General features: G+C 46.6%; 1 protein-coding gene across 1 annotated transcript in view; it reads left to right on the top strand.

The window, feature by feature from the left end:
* The window catches only part of LRRC75A (leucine rich repeat containing 75A), a 103,306-nt gene extending 87,389 nt beyond the window's left edge, over positions 1-15,917 (top strand). The window contains exon 4 of the mRNA XM_009287192.2: positions 13,662-15,917. Within this exon, the coding sequence (XP_009285467.1) occupies positions 13,662-14,247 (586 nt within the window). The 3' untranslated portion in view covers positions 14,248-15,917. The remainder of the gene's footprint in view (positions 1-13,661) is intronic.
* The last annotated feature ends 1,310 nt before the right edge of the window (positions 15,918-17,227 follow it).

The following is a 17,227-nucleotide window of genomic DNA, read 5'->3' as shown; positions in this document are numbered from 1 at the left end:
CGTCCTCCACCCTGGTTGGGGGAGGCGGTACGTGTCCCCTCAAAAACCAGCTGTCTGAAACGTGTCCACGGTCAGGCTGAAAGAGAAGTAGGTGGTTTCCCTTTGATCCACCTATGAGCGCATCAGGACCCGTGTCGGGATTCAGACCCTCCCTTTCGACGCCAGAGGTGTCGGGACCGCATCGGGAAGGGCAGGGGTTTGGCTTAATGGAAGATATGGGCCAAGTATCAAGTATCGCGGGGGGGGGGCAAGGGGAAAATGAGGGGTGATATCAGCTCCTGGCACTGGAGAAAACATCTTCCCAAACAGCGTGAGGGACAAGCAGGGACCCTGGGAGCCGGGCTGGCGGCTGCGTCTCGTGCTCCGGCTCTCATCAGAGCAGCACAGGCAATAGGGGACCTCTGCCTGCCTAAACTCTTCCAAATGTGATCTGTGCTCCAATAAAATAAACAGTTTAGGGAAAGCGAAGCCCCAGGCACACACTTTGGCAGCTGATCACTCCCTAATTGCAGGAAGAGCAGTTGGGAGAGGGGCTTTTTTTCTTCTTTGGGCTGGTTTCTGGTGAGAAAACTGGGCTAGAGGATCAGAGTTGAAGCTTCTCTCCCCTCACCCTCCCCCAGCAAAAATCCTGTTTTCTTCCCCTTTGTATTAATGGAATTCAACTTATTTCAAGGAACAGGAAACACAAACAGCCTCTACAAAGTGTGAACCTCAAACCTTCAGCGAAAGCCTGTTCAGTTTGATACGTGCAGTTCTCTGCAAACTTTTCCTGGGCTTTTGTTGTTGTTGACAGCACCAGGGGCAGGTTTGAGGGCCGGGAGAGGATTTTGGTGAGCAGAAGTAAACCGGAGCCAATGCCTCTCAAGCCGCCCTGCCTGACTGTGTGTGTTTCCCCCACTCCCAAGCTCCCCGGGCCCCAGAAAGGGATGGAGATAATTAACAACAGCCCCTTTCATCTGCAAATAGACAAGATGTGTCAAAACTAGTTTCTTTTTCTCTAAAATTTGTGGTGAGGGGGACAGAGAGGGAGCAGCCATGCTCTCCCACCTCACGTTGGGAGTCACATCCAGCCTGCTTGTGGGGTCGTTCCTTGCAACGATAAGAGAAAGCGGTAACGAAACCAAAGAGAGAGGCTGAAATGAAGGATTTCAAGCAACCATCCATCCCGGTTTTGCGGAAGGGGCTGGAGCCTCGGCCAGCGCTGCCTTGCCGTGCTCCATCCATCCCCACGGGTCTCCCATCCCTCACCATCGCAGCGCCTTCCTCTTGCCCCCCTTCTTTCCTTTTTCCTCATTTTCCTTTCAACTCACCAGTTTGGAACTGTTTTAAACGTATTGGCAGCAAATCGTATGTTTTTATGAGCAATTTACTAGTGATTTCTCTTCCTGTGGCCTCTTTCCTTTGGACACTGAAGACTACAACTCAATTCAAAGGTCCTTTTCCCAGTCAAACCAGAGTATATCAGCTTCCTTTCTCTCTAGTGGGGAGTTGCTCATGTAAATCCAATAGTTACTTGGGTATTTTTTATATACTCAATCATAAAAGTCCCTTTCCAAGAGTCTTTTCAGCCTTTTTTTTCCCCTGTGCTAGAATTTAAAGAAAATGTTGTTTATTTTAGTGCAAACTATTGTTTGTTAGAATGCAAACTTGAACAATTTCTTCTTCTGGTCCAATTCTCTTCCAGGAGGTCATTTACAGAAGCAACAATCCCAACACATTGTTTTCTTTTAAATTCTTGATTGTTTTTCTGTTGGCACTTGTGCAAATTGCCTTTTCTGCAAATGCATGTTATTAACGGGGCATCAGCTGCAGTTTCTTATTACGCTGGAGTGGAGTTCGTTGGAAATATTCCAGCACAGTTTCTCTATGGGAAAATGCAGGTTTCTTGAGAGCAAAATGTATCATAGGAAGGAGTATATAGTACATTTCATTTTGGGGAGGATGGGGAAAGAAAAATGGAGTACTCCGACAGCAGGATATTTACACTTTTTTGCAGTAAGTTTAAATAGACTCATAATTATAGCAAAGCATTTTGATGGATCCCAAGTGCTTATTTTTAGAATTTTGTTTAGCAGGAAATTAAAAACGAGTTGGGAAGAATCCCTGTTCTTGTAACACGTAAATGGTGGTTCTCATACAGAGCAAAAGACCATCGCTTCACTAAGTATCTGAATCCAGCCTCCTCGGCTCTGGACCATGACGAGGAGCTGGCTGCAGCATGCAAATGAGAGTTCTGCTTAATTATCCCTACTGGAGGTATTATTTATCAAGTTGCTTCTTTGGATAACAGTACTTCATTTTCCAAGAAGCTTGTTGCTTTTAAAGGTTTAATTGGGTCCTTTTACTAAATACCATAGAGATGCCATGAAATTATGACGCAGCAGTAATCTCGCAGCTGTAGACTGGTGAAAGCTGCAGGGAAGAGGGGTTTGCTGATGGAGCTTGGCCACGGGAAGGCACGGGTGCTATTTTGGTCCATCCCAGATGTTTTGTTTGGTTTAACCTTACCACTGAACCTTCTCTAGGGGTTCTCTAGGGGTTACCTACCTCCGGTAGGGCCACATCAGGTCACCAAATATCCACCAAGTGCAGCTGCTTCTCCAGCAGCCTTGGCGTGAGCCTCAGCAATTGGGCCCACATGGACTTTCCTTGAGTTCCCAGGTAATGGATCTGTGACTTCTACTTGGCCAATGTCAGTGGGTCAAATTTATGTGGTTTGGACTGAAAACCAAAAATATTGAACATCTTTTTTTCCCCTTTTAAATTCATTTCAATAACTTGTTCAATGTGTCTGGTTTGGTTTTGTATACTGATATTTTTCTCCTCAGCTTCCAAAATCAATGCAGTCTTTGCACTTCCCGCAGCCCATGTGCCCATGAAAGACAGTGCAGAAGCCAGTCCCTGCCTGCAGTTTTTGCCCGAGCTGTCTGACCTTCCTTCCCCTCGGTTTCCCTTCTCCTCTGTGCTAGCACAAGATTGAGGCACATCAGCCTTAGAAAGGGACTAAATATCGCATTGCCAAAATGCTTAACGCAAAGAAAATTTCTGTCCTTTACTTCCTTTCCTCAGAAAGATGCTCTAGGGTGGAATTAGAGGCATTTTGGGAGATGTTAAAGTAGATTAATCCAATCAGCCCCGAACAGAGACTCTTCTCTGTTTCTCCTGTTCTCCGTTTTCTTCTGCGCTCTGTTTCTCCCCGAAGAGATGCTGCACTCAAAATATTAGATTCCTTCCTCCACACGCACATTATTTTGAATATTAGGATGCTTAGGTGTGTTTAGAGCTGGATCTGGGTCTTCAAAGTCTGAGTGCAGCTGTCCAAAGCCACCATCAGATCTCAGATAACTCAGCCTGTGTGACATACCCAGCAGAAGAGCCAAGGGCTGTGCCATGAGTAGGACATCCGATGGCACGGTGACATCTCATCCCTTCACCACGCCAGGGATGAGACAGCGTCCTGTCCCCTGCAAGGTGGGAACCCATCCGCAAGGTGCAGCTTTTGGGCTGTGTCCCTCCTGATCTGGGTTTGGGGTGATGTGCTGGCTTTTAGGCACCAAGGGTTGGGTGACACTGCTCTCTAGTGGATGGCTCTTCATCAAACTGGTCGAGATGAAGGAGTTGAGGCTGATGGAAATGGTCAGCACTCATCCAGGGATAAAAATGACTTTTTCTTGTTATTTGTATCACAAGCTTTTAGAATTTAATACAAGTCCGTGGAGACGTTACATAGGCATGGAGTAATTTAGTAAAGAAATATAAATCAAAGATGCTTGACTTTTTATCTCACCTTGATGGGAAGGACTTGTTGATCAAGATCTTTCTGATGCCAACGGTCCTTCCACTACCATGCTGTGGCTGAAGCCACAAGACCGGCGTCAGTTCTCCTGGTGCAGGGATGCTCTTGGGTGCACAGAAATTACTCTTTCCATCAAACACCCCATGCATTTACCAAGCTTTGTGCCTGGAATAAGGGAGGAACGGGCCTGTGTAAGTTGGTGCGGAGCCAAAGAAAATGCAGCGGGATTTGGAAAGGAAAGGCGTGTAAACAAAGAGCTATTCCTGGAGCAGCCCGTGCACTTGGGCACGCAGAGGAGGTAGTGCTGCAAGCATCACACACAGAGCAACCAGCAGCATGCAACACTGGGGATGCTGCTGCAAGAGGAAAATTAAGAGAAAATCTTAGCATTCTCTCCAGGTATGCTCTTAGCAAGATGCTTAAAAAATGCTGTGCTGGATCCAAGAAATAGCCCAGTGTTTGGTCTTGCAACGGCAATAATGGCCATAATAAAGTTAGCCCAGTGTTTGGTCTTGCAACGGCAATAGGAGATCCTGTTCAGGGATTTTAGGGGATGTGATTCCCACAAAGCATTCCCAGCAGCCACAATTATTTTATAAATGGCCATAATAAAGTTAATTTTGATATCACACATCAGGGCCAAAATTAGGAGCAAAGCCCCCAGATGATGAGCTCCAGGCTGAGCGATCTGCCCTTTCTACCACCCCCCAAATCAGGTGGCACTCGCTGGAGGAGCGGTCCGGGGTTTTGATAGCAGGGGAAGGAAGTTAACAACGGGGATGTCTAGACTTTATGATGTGAAAACTGCAAACCTTAGCAAATCTGGGAAAGCTCTTGGAACAAGAAGAGACCAAAATAACTAATCCCCACTGGTACTTTCCCTCTTAACAGTAAAGACTTTGGAATTTCTTATATGTTTACTGGTAAGCTCTAAAGGGGTTTTAAAGTTACATATTTATATATTTAAAAGTCCTCTTTACCCTGAATCTCTCTAAGGAGAGGAGTTAAATCTTTCCAAGCTATTCATTTGTAAAGGCTGTGAAAACCAGAGACTTTAAACTACCCTGTTAATAAACCTCTAAATCTTTCTGTGGCAGTAAACAACGAGCTAAACCAGCTAATGACTAATCACAACAGCGCGCACACACGTGCTGAAGTGTTGATGAGTAGGACCTAAGAATGAAGTAAAAGGTGAGCATGAGCTGTGGTGGTCCAACGTAGGAATCGCGTGTCTCCGAATTTTGGTGAATTTGGCAACTCCAGTTCTGATCTGGGCTCTGTCTACCTTGGTTTTGGATTTCATCTGTCATGTTTTGATGAGTGTTGGGTTGGGGTTTTTTTAAACAAAAGAAAGAAAAAAAAAAAAAAGGAAAGTATTCAACCAGGCAGCATCACAAACCTGTTAAAAGGATTTTTTTTTTTTAACTTAACTTGGGAAATATAGTCCTTTCCTTGCCGCTGGCGTAAGTAGAAGCATTTTTGCTCTGGGACTATAATGCCTCTCCCTAGTTTAAATAAGGAGCAGCTGCAAAACACACATACACAGGCACATGCGTGTATATTTTTATATTCCCCCCCCCAACCTCCTGACATAGCCTTTGGACCAGCCTTTCAGGGTCCCACGGCCGTTGCTGTTCAGCAGCAGGCTGCTCACATAGGATCAAACCACCCATCCTTGTCCAGGCTCCTGGCGATAAAGTGAAAGGGCCTGATTTTGGTGAATTACAGAATTTCTACAATTACACTCCAGGACATAGACCCAGCCAATTTAATTTTTTTTTTTTTTAAATCTTAACATGACTTTTGATGTTATCATCAGCCACAGCAGTGCCGTGTCTGCTTTGGACCTCCCACAAAGCCCTTGATCTTGGTGATGTCCCGTGGCTGAAGCTAGGAGGTTAATTTGAGCTCTGTGTACACACTCCTTCCTTTTATCCACTGGGAGTTTAGTCTTTCAGCTTCAGTGGGTGTCCCTCGGCTCACGCATTAAGAGACACAAAGAAAGAGCAGTCTATTCTCATCTTTGTTTTATTCATCCTTGTTATTATATATACATTATATATATAATATATTGTTATATACACCTCAGTCACATTCCTCGTTTAAGCTAAATAATTATCTTATCTTGGCTCTGTTCCTCCTTTGAGGCTGGGGGAGCTTAACCCTTTTGTCAACATTATTACTAACAGAGTACATGCATTTGTTTGTATTCCTTCCCTCCATTTCCAAAATATCTATTCCAGTGTTTGACATCATTTGAAGCAGGAGTAGGGACTTTGAAAAAGTTATTTAATACTTATCTTTGATACCACCAGTATTTCAGGACAAGTCTTTTCTCTCAAGACTTTACTTTTTTCTGATGATTCATTACGTTCAATAATTTTTTGCTGACGTTTTTGTAAATAGTTTTCTCACCAGTGATATCATATAAATTTCGTACTGTAGTTCTTCACTCTGTGGGGCTGCCTCTTCTTCATTTTTCTTGAGCTATTCCTTTGCCCTCCAAGGAAGTAGCTCAATAGCCCAATTTTACTTTATTACATGACACATCAGCACCTCATGTCCCGATTTGTGCGGTGCTTTAGAGAAATGTCATTAATTTAAACCAAGAGGAAATCCCTTTCTTTTAATTCTTTTTGATCTAAACATCAATATTCTTGTTCATGTGAACATTTTCTGATCTGATTCAATACTGCATGCAAAATAGCTTTCAGTTCAGCATGACTGTACATAAATCAGCATCCTGCCAAAGCATTATCGGGGTTTAGTGCATGGTTGTATACCCAATCCTATCGTTACACTGGTCAAAACCCCATATACTGTTTCCAGCTGGGAAAAAAAATCTATGTCTTCCTCTATGGAATATCCTCATAAAATGTGAGGATGAAACCAAGTGAGTGTAACTGATCCTCCACTAAAGCTCGTAGGGATTTGTTTAATGGTAAGATCTTCCTACAGAGATTTGGGGCCATTCTGTGGCAAACTTTATAGCAGGGATAAAAGTTTTTACAGCTGTTTGTTACCATGATATCCTCCTCATTTCCATGAGATGGTTCAGAATATCCACAGAACTGTTTTTATTAAATCATGTTTGGCGTTTGTTTGTTTGTTTCCCAAGGGACAGGCTGAGCGTAGGCTGCTGCAAAACAGCAAAGCCATCCCCCAGCACAAGCACAGGGCTGCTCTGACCCGTTGAGTTAGGAGATTTCCTCTGCCTTCGATACAGACTGCAGATCTTCAGGGTGAAAAGGCTATTTGTACAAGATAATCAATCCGTTTCAGTAGGTATCAGTTAAATCCCTCTCAAGGGGAAAAGGATAGAGCCCCAGTGAGAAATTCTCTTTTACTTGCTGGCAGAAATTGTATGCATGCTCCAAGGAAAAAAAACAAATGGGAAGCAATATTGAAAGCAGCTCAAAACAAAAAAAAGAGCTGCCCTGAAGTTATCCCCATTCCCCCTTTGTTATCTTCTCCGTTTTGCTAAATTAAAGCCACACTAGAAGTCCCACAAGTAGTTACAGGAAGGCAGGCGGGCACCATCGCTCCATGCAGGGGGTATCCATGCTTGATAAAACAAGGATCAACCCCTGAATGTTTATTTTAGCCATGCTTTTAAATGGTTATCACTTATTCGCAGGGATACTGTGCTTTATTTGACAGTGAGATCCCGCTATAACCAGCTTTGGTGCTCAAAGATTGCAAGACGAATAATTTAGGTTTTCTAGGTGGGAAGAGCTTGTTACTGAGGCATCGCCCTGGCCCCAGCCTCACTACACCTCACTCGCCGGGGCTGCTTCCAAAAAATGATGCAGCGGTACCTATGGGAGAGAAGTAGCTGCCAACATATGAACATCAATTTTTTTTAATAATAAATATACTATTTCATTGGTTTCTTTTCCAGTGTTGCCAAAAAATTACCAGTAGAGAGAACCACGTCACATTAACAGCTGTCTTTCTGCCCACATACAGGTTAAATGAGACCTTGTAAAGGGATAAGTATAGATCTTGTTAAATTACTGCGGCGGTGTGTGTTTAAGGTTCCAGCTAACCCAGCAAACCACGAACTGTCATAATAGAAGTGCCACTGCAGCAGTGGAATGGGTCCCCATGGCACAGGAGAGTTTAGTGAGAGTCCAGATACATTGAGCATCAGGACATTATTGACGTACCCGCTGGAGCTTGGCATCAGATCATTTAATACTAGTTTTTGCACTGTATGATCTGTCTTGCCATAAGAAAAAAAAAAAACACAAACCTCTTGTATTAAACAAGGAAAAACATGAGTAGTTTTGTAACTTTTTTTAAAAGCTCTCTTGTTATTCTGCTACGGGGGCATGCTCGAGGACTGATCCTCCACCTAGGTAAGTTATTTCTACCGGAGCTTCCAGAGCTGTTTACTCCTAGAAATTTTAAGCTATTTTCTCATGTTAAATAAGCTTTGACTGACCTAACACTGTTAAAGTGAGGGCCCAACGCTTTGGATGAACGGCGCTTAGATTCACCCTGGCAATTTTGATTTGAAACACATCCCTGTGTGGAAGAGCAGCTCAGGATCTTACCAGAGGCGATGGGGATTTGGACCAATTCATAGACATAACTTTTCTCTGGCTGGTTTTAGCCTACAGCTGCACCTGCATGAAAAACAAAGACCGAGTTAGTAATTGCCCTGGCTTAGACGGAACAGCCTGGGCTACCGGAGTGAGGCTTTGCCCCCTTGCAAAGCCAGGCCTGCTGCCGATGGCAGGGGAAGGGCATGAGGGAGCAAGCTCAAGCTCTGACCCTTTCTCCAGCCCCTTTACACAGCCCAGCTCACAGCGTGGGATAAATTCAATAACCAGTAGCATTATCCATCACGCCGCTCTCCGCTTTGCAGTGCAAGTGTGGTAACACATTTAGTTTTAAGGTGACATAGAGGGGTGTAGCAGATGCATCCCAGCTTCACCGTGTCTTGTGGCTGAGAGGAGCCCAGATGGGAAAGTGCTAATTGCACCATTGCACCAAGGCACCAAAATTTTAAAAAAAGATTAAAATTATAGAAATTGTCTGGCCAGCCTTTTGCTAAGCAGCCTGTGCGAATAATCTTTCCCAGGGCAAACCAGCAACTGAAACGTGCAGATAATAATAAACGGTAGCAGCAGCTCTCATTAGCCTCTCCTCCCACCCCAACCCAACCGTTGGCTGATGTGTGCAATAAATCACAGGCACACACTTAATGATCCAAGATTTGCTTACAAAAAAAGGTTTCCAATCAGATTTGTGTGCCTTTGAATGGGCCTAAATCACAGGTGCAGAGCCTGCCGTGGGTGATCATAGGCTGGGGCTTCTGTTTATCGGTAAAGCCCCAGCCCAGTTAGCCCACAGTAAAAACACTTAGCGAAGGGCGGCTCATCCATCAGCCTGGTTTGGTTTCTTCTCCTCAGACCACAACTCTCTTGCTAGGATGTCCAAAGCAAATGCAGAGACCTGAGCACCCAGCTGTGCTTACAATTCCCACTGGATTGCCTGTGCCCATGAAGGGATGCTGTGTTTTAACCCCAAAATCCCACTTGGCTGCCTAGGACCCTGCAGGGGCAGAGCTCTGTGCTGGGGCTTTAGTTTATATAGGCTAAAGCTGTTCCTGCAAAGCCAGAGGAATGACCCTCTTGGATTTCATCCGAGCTGGAGAAGCGAAACCACATATTAAATAAATAATACACCCATAAAAGCTCAGCGTGCTGCCGCTCTCTGGTTTCTCTGCTCCTGGTGCCGTACACAGAAGGAAATGGCTTTCCCTCTGCCTCCAGCTGTTTTGTTTTTGCTCCGGTAGATCTTGCCCCTCCTGTGATCTCCCATCTCCTCGGAGTACTACCTAACTGTGCTGGATACGTCCCTTTTCTCCTGATTTCTATTCTTAAGACTCCATTATGGATATTTTCTTCCCCCCACCAATGGACAAGATCATCTCAAGTTGTAGATAGGGCTACGTGTCAAATTAAGAAACAGGTGATATTTCTGCAAGACATCCCAGATGTTTGTCGTTCTCCCCATCTCCCATGGCTTCCTATCAAGGTCCACTGGGTTTGCTGTGCAGTGATGAGCTCCCACAGCCCAGGGCCTGACGGACCCTGCCCCAACCTGTGGCACAGGGGTGGTCACAGCAGGTAGCACTTGCTGAGCTGCCCCAGCTCGCTCGCCCGATGCCGTATCCCAACACTTTCTTTATGCCAGGGCTCCAGTCAGGATGAGCTGGAGTATAATCAAAATAATCAAGCTGAATAATCAAAATTACCCTTGGGTCTCCCGGGTACTTAGAATTAGAAGGTTAATAAGAAGTCAATCACTCTTCTTAATGGTGGTAAAGAAATTGGCCAACTGCTGCACAAACTCACATTTTTTAAGGACAAGAAATTAATTCATGCAGCTGCCATTTGGGCTAGTGCCATTCAAGCATTTTTGGGGAAGACTCACTGTCTTCCTTGATCCCGCAATGCCCTTCGTAGTCTCTCCCCTTCCGCCTGGCTTGAGTCTGCTCCAACCCACAGCAATGTCCCCCCAGCAGCAGCGACTGCAGCCAGGACAAGCTCCTCTCTTCAAACATAAAATCCCTGAGTAACACACACACAGCAGCTGAGCAGTTTCTGGGGCATGAGGGAGGGGTGGGGTGGAATTTATTTCCTAAGGAGACCTTAACATTGCATAGCCTAGTTTAGGTGAAATTCAGTCATTTTGCTCGCAGCACAACAGGCAGGTGCCTTTCTATTAGGGCAGGAGGGTTGCACTGGGCCACGTGAGCCCGTAAAGGGCTCGGGGAACCACATATAAAAAAACCAAATTTAGTTCTTTCGTATGGGGTGTTCCCTGAAAACAAATAGTTCATGTGGAACGACTGCGATCCAAGAGCCAGGTGACGATCAAGGCCTTTTTCACAGTTGTTGCATCCAGCTCCGATTTTGGTACCTGCTCTAGCTGAGGAGGCTTTGTGAAGTTGCCTCCATGGTAATTACCTTGCCACGGTGCAATATCAGAAAGTCTTAAGTGCAAATTGAAACTGGGAAGAGAGCTTGTTTACCTAGTGTTTAGCCAAGCCTCTAGATGGAAGTTGACTTTAATCCCAGTGCTTATCTGCATCCATTTCATCCTTGTAATAAGATGTTCAAAGGAGCAGTAAGAACAAAGTACTGCTCAACAGACCGTGGAGCATAATCCAGCATCACCAAGGAAACTCTAAAAGAGATCTTTCACCCCTCCCAGCCTCCCCATCACAACCTGGTGGGGATTTGTGAGATGTTTGTGGTCTAAAAGCAGCACCCAGGTGTTTGCCTGCTTTCACCCTGGCTCAGCTGGGTCATAGCCAGGTCTCCATAGCCAACCTGTGGCCATGGGCACCCAGTACATGGGGTTTGTGCCATTCGAGAGAGCAGAAGAGTAGCTCTGGATTTGGAGACTCTCTTGTTAACTGGCACACAACCCATGGGCATGGACCTTTGGAGTAAAGCTCTCATTTTTCCCCTTGTTTGAAATAACAGTCTCTGGGCAATTAGCTCTCATGGGCGCCTTGGAAAAACATGCCCAGAGCAGACAGCAGAGCAGCATCTTGGCCCCAAGTCCTCCACAGCATTACGTTATCTGGCCAACCGCTTAACCCCAAGTGCAAACGCAGTTGCTTTCTCAACCGGTGCACACGTGTGTATCTGATGGCAGGCAGGACATCAGGGCAGCCCTGCCACAAGCTTGTTCTGTATTTGCTGCTAAAACCAGCGTAAGTCCTGTTAAGCTAGCTGCCTTGCTGACTGCATCAGCCGCATTGCCCCACCAAACAAGGTGGCCTCCTGCGGTGATTGGGAAATCGCTGCCTGTTGACGCAAAGGCAGGCAGCTAATATTGCACAGGGCTGTGAAAGACAGACAAGGAAGGCACTGCAAATAGCTCCGTACCCTTGGCAGAGCAGACACGCGTGGCAGATCATCATCCATACATTCACAATACCTTGTACAACCCCCACGCTCCCAAATCTTACTGCCCTCCTGATGACTACAGATATTCAGTCAAACCAGAGCACTTAGCTCATGCCCATGCAAAGTGCCGTCCTTCACGGGGGGGGACACACCTCACGGCACGTCCCCTTCTGCTGATGGGCTGATCCAGGCTTTCCGCTCTCCCTGGCCCTTTCCTAACACCTCAAGACACACTGGCTCAGAGCAAACTCTTTAATTGCAGGTCGTAGCAATTTCAGCCTTCCTGTGATTATTTAGGAAAGTTATTCTGGTGATGATGATTTTGCAAAGTACACACACACACATCACACATACACACACACCCCCATGCGGTTTTGGGTTGATTTCTATAGGAACTGCAGAAATTTCACTCCTCCTTGGCTTGCGGGTCTCCAGTAGTCTCTCAAGTGGCCATTGCAAACTCCTCCTACCCCAGTGGTGAACGCGGGTATTGATCAGCCAACAATAAAATGCTTTGATGGTTATAAATAACCTTCATTTCCTTCCACCCTGCCTCTATTCTAAGATACTCCCCCAAAGTCTAGCGGGGAGCTCACAACACCTTGCAAGGTTGTCTGTCTATGTGCATTATTTACGAATTAAAGCTCAGCACAATTTACGACTCTCTAGCTGTGTTACTTCTGTAACTCCTCAGGGGCAAAGCCCAACGCTTACCAGCTGCCTGCACACACCCCCAGATCACAAACAGCTCATGGCTTGGGTCACACGTCGTGGGACTAGCCGTAAAACATCTTACCGTACCGTGCAAGACAAATTTCAAACAAGGTGCGTTGGCACCGGCGCAGATGCACTTGAGCATCTGCGCAGCGGAGCTGTGAGCTTGCTCGGCAGCTAAGAAAAGCAGTGTTAGTGCTGGTTTGCATTTTCAGCTAGAAAAACCAACAGGTGCTGGGCAGAACCATTCCCTGGCTCAGGCTGTAATGAAAGGCAAAAGCATTTCCACAGCTGGCTGGTTTGGCGTGAGGCTAACGCGTGTGCCACTGCAGCAGATGAGACGTGTGAGCTCACCAAGTGGACATGAGCAATTAGCATGCCTGAGGCTCCTTCCACCTCCTAATTCACCCAGAATAATTCATTATCAAAAAGTCTTCAGCAGCACTAGTCTGCCGACAGGTCCTGATTGTAGATGTGTTCTTTGATTCACTTTAGAAGATAAATTGACCTGTGAAACTCCAGTTTAGCTCATGCTAATGAGTCTCTGTAGGGCCATCATGAGAATTAATTTATTTATCTAAGGACTTCTCCATAGCGCTCATCTGCTCGGCAGTTAGACTGAAGAGACGTAATAGGTCTAACACACTGGCAATACTAGAGCAAATCACCTAACCCTGGAGGTGTCTATCCTATATTTGCTGTCTTGGGTTAAAGTTGTTCTGGTGCAGGTCCTCAGTTTCCCACCTGTACAGCCAAGAGAACAAACACGTGTCTTCCTGCTCAAAGAGCTTCATAATCAGCAGCGTGAGAAGTGTTACACCAGCACCAGCATAAGCTACAATTCCTGTCCAGCTAATCAAGGGCTTCCTTACCCTTTTTTGCACCTTTAAAAGCAGCAGGATAGCCTTTTTATTCCAGGGTTTTGCAGTGGTTGTGGAAAAGAACTCCCCACTTTTTCTGAATCACAGTTTTTGAATATGGTCTCCTTGTTTCTGGCCATCTTCTATCAATAAACAGCCTTGAAATGTCTCTCTGCCCCCCAGCTGCACAGACACACTCCTGGCCTCTACAGAAGAGGTGGTTAGCCCCAGTTGAACATCCTACCTAAATAACTCATGTTCTTGCCCCCTCCAAGTGCGGCCAGGGAGCCCAAAGCGATGCCACCAAGCAGAGATGTCCCTCCACATTAACATCCCTCTTCATTTCTTCCCCTGCAGCTTGAAAGCTGTCCTGATGGGGAAGCCTCAGGACAACACAGTGGACTTGTCGGGCATCCCGCTGACGCTGAAAGACTTGGACCGCGTCACGTCCTACCTCCAGCACAGCTCGGAGCACATCGACACGGTGGAGCTGTGCTTCACGGAGCTGACAGACGACATGCTGCTGCAGCTGCTGCCGGCCCTCTGCGTGCTGCCCCACCTCACCACCCTCTCCCTCAATGGCAACCGGCTCACCAAAGCCATCCTACGGGACCTCACCGAAACCCTGAAGGACCCTAAGAAGTTCCCCAGCGTCACCTGGATCGACCTTGGCAACAACGTGGACATCTTCTCCTTGCCACAACCCTTCTTGGTCAGCCTAAAGAGACGATGCCCAAAGCAAGGCAACTTGCCAACCATTCTGGAGTTCGGCGAGGGTCAGGTAAGCGATTTGGAGAGCCAGGATGGCCTGGCCGAGAGCCAGGAGGACTTGCGAGCTGGACCAGGCAAGACTGACAACATAGGCTTGCAGCAGACGGACAGAACAGTTGAGGCTGGGGAGCTCCCCAACTCGGAGCAAGGTGCTGCGACACCGCAGACGTGATGTCCAGCTCCGTGGCTCTTGGGTGGGCGCGTTGAGCAAGGATGACTTAAAACCAAGACCTCAGCGTTGGAGGTCCTAGCAGAGGGTCAACTCACATGGTGGGATGCTTCGGGAGTCCCGACTGCCGCCTTCCTCCCATAGAATGAATGTCAACTTTTTTCTTTTCAAAGAAAGCATAAAGGTGATCGCGTTGAATACTTGTATTTTATAAACGCTGGCCAGGTATTTTTAAACATTAGTGACGTGCTATGCTTTTTAACCTCCCAAAAATGCACCTCCAAGGTGGTGTAATATGAGGCCCTTAGAAGAGCACAAAAGGGGAGATGAAAGGTGCCCAGACTTTGCAGGGAAGGGCTCCCTTTCCTTGGCGCTGGGTCTAGCCAGATCCCAGCTGCTCTCCCACGCGTGGTGGACAGACAACGGTCACCCCAAAGAGGGCTGCCGCCAAGACAAACCTTAAATCCTTTCCAATCCTGACTTCAGGAGTTGCTGATGAATAGCATATCTGCTGAGATGCAACAGAAGTCTGATCACACACTAACCAGGGGTGTTTCTCTTAATACTGTGAGCCAGCCCGAAGGGAGAGCTTTGCTTTCTTGGTGTGGAGCTAAATCCCAGCCCGCTGCGTGCCTGGACGCCTCTCTCACCCTCCAGCCTTACTGAAATCAGGCTGGCACTTGTGCCTGCCCAGTATTTATTCAGATGTAAAATCCAGTTTCCCACCAGCCGTGCTGCTGTAATAACTCCAGAGCTTTTAATGCGGTACCTGGCGCTTGCACCAGCAACGCTGAGAGTACTTGATCCATTTTGGGGAGCGATCCGCAAAATCTGGAGCCGGGGCTCAGCTCAGGTTCATTGCTGTTGCTGACAAAAGAGACCACAATACTGAAGGTTTATAAAAGAAAAAATAATCCTGGGGTTCATCTCTGTATCACTGCCACCGAGGGCTGGGCGGACACAGCCAGCTGGAGATTTAAAGCCTCAGAAAGGCTGTTGGGTCACTTGGCTGTGTCCATTGCCCCCCTGGACCAGAAGTGCTTTGTTTCTAAAATGTTTTGTTTTCTAAGAGACATGGGTTTGATTTTATTTTTGATGGAAAATTGATCACCCCAGAGTAGCAGCGCTGGAACGTGCACTTTGGCTTTTGAACCAGAATTTCATTTGATCCTAAACCTGGGGGAGGGCAGGAAAGTGTGAAAAACTTCCTCTCCCTTACGTTCAAAGGACCAAACGTGACTCCCTTTGCTAAGAGGGAGCAGCCCCTTTCTATCTGTTCAAAGCCCTTCCCCTGACCAGCTTTACAGCACCATTTTCCCGGCTCGCAGCAGTGACTCTCTGGCTTTGCTTTTTCTGGGTGCAAACGCAGTCAGACTTTTGGTCGTCTCTTTGGCTCTGCTCCTTTAACATCGCTGCACCGGGAAGCTTTTTCCAGAGGGGCTTCACGCTGTCGGTGGTTGTTTCTCCTCCGTATGCAAGTAGATAACTTAGAAGAAACTCTGCTACTTGTTTTAATACATTTGGCAAAGTTCAGTATGATTTGCATGTATCCACGCCTTTTTCCTTTTTTTTTTTAATGTTAACTCTTTCCAACAGGCATGAAAAAAACTTTGCAGTGAATAAACTGTTCTGTTTGAAATAAAGGAACTATCCGTAATCAAAATAAATTACAATGTTTAATAAAGACCCAGGGTTGAATTTTTCCTCTGTGCAGACTGAATGCCCAGCTGGCAGCCCAGAACACCCCAGCAAAAAAACAGCGCTAAGCACTGCAGGTCTGGGTTCTCCAGGGTGCTTAAAAAAAAAAAAGTCGCTGTAGCTGGCTGGAGAAATAAATAGCCCAGTTTATGGGCTGGATTCTGCAGGGTGGGCACAAGGTGGACACAGGAGCATCATAAAAGCATCTGTTAAATTTTAAATGTCGCCAGTGTGCAAAACTAGTGTGGGAGAAAGGAATCCCGAGAATGGCATACTGCTCCACGGGGTATTTCTCTCCAGTGTTACAGCTTCAGCGCACTGAAGGAAATGGCTTTTTATTTGCAGCCAGGACTGTTTATATGATGTTTGTTCCAGCACCCAAACCAGGGCAAGGGCTCGCACAGGACATGGCAGCCAACGTGCTGGTGAGAGCAAGTTTGTCCTAACTCACAGGACACCTTCCCTGCAGCACTTGGGGACTATTTCCATCATTACGACAACTTCAAAAGGTACCTTTAGTAGAGGTATAAATTAAGCAAGATGCGATACACCAGGTTGGCCGGGTCTCAGCTGGATCCCTAACCGTCAGCCCATCCCTGGGGGAGGTTGCACTTCTCCCCCTCCCCAGGAGCCACACACAAGGGTCTCCTTGCCTGGGGCAGGGCTGTGGGACGGAGCCCGTGGCACGTATGTTTTGTTCGTACAGAAAGGCTGACAGGCAGCCTGTAGAGCCTGTGCCTACACCCAGGGCAGGCAATGAGACACGGGCAGCAAATCCATCATCACTACTTCATCCGCCACATGCACACATCGCCTTGCTGTGCCAGTAGTATATCCCTCACGGAGATTTGTTAACTCAACCTATGGGGATTTCATCAAGAACATGATTTTTCCTTGCAAAAAAGAAACTCCAGCAATTTCTTCTATAAGAGGTCAGGCACTAGTTTGCTCAGTATCTCAGTACGCAAAACCAGGCTCCCCTCCTTCCTATGCACGGCTCCTGCAACTCTGTCAGTTTAAATTATTTAAATCACAAGCTCCTTGCTGCAAGGTTTTTATTTTCTGCTAAGTATTTTCACAGGAGCCAGCCATCCCGGACCTCAGCATCCGTCTGGACCCCCCAGTTTGGCCATGCAAATTCATAAACCAGAGGCACTTTGCATTTAGAGCGCTGCATCATTTATTGATGCTTTGCACGCTCAATTCCCTCACCGACAAACCACCCAGGAGGTTGCTCCTGCCACATTTCCCCTCTCACCAAGCTTCTACCTGCTGTGAAACACAT

The sequence above is a fragment of the Aptenodytes forsteri genome, unplaced genomic scaffold, assembly GCF_000699145.1.
Source record: "Aptenodytes forsteri isolate BGI_AS27 unplaced genomic scaffold, ASM69914v1 Scaffold188, whole genome shotgun sequence".
NCBI classification, from domain to species: Eukaryota; Metazoa; Chordata; class Aves; order Sphenisciformes; family Spheniscidae; genus Aptenodytes; species Aptenodytes forsteri.
The sequence above is the reverse complement of the archived record's forward strand: the minus strand, read 5'-3'. Positions and strand labels throughout refer to the sequence as shown.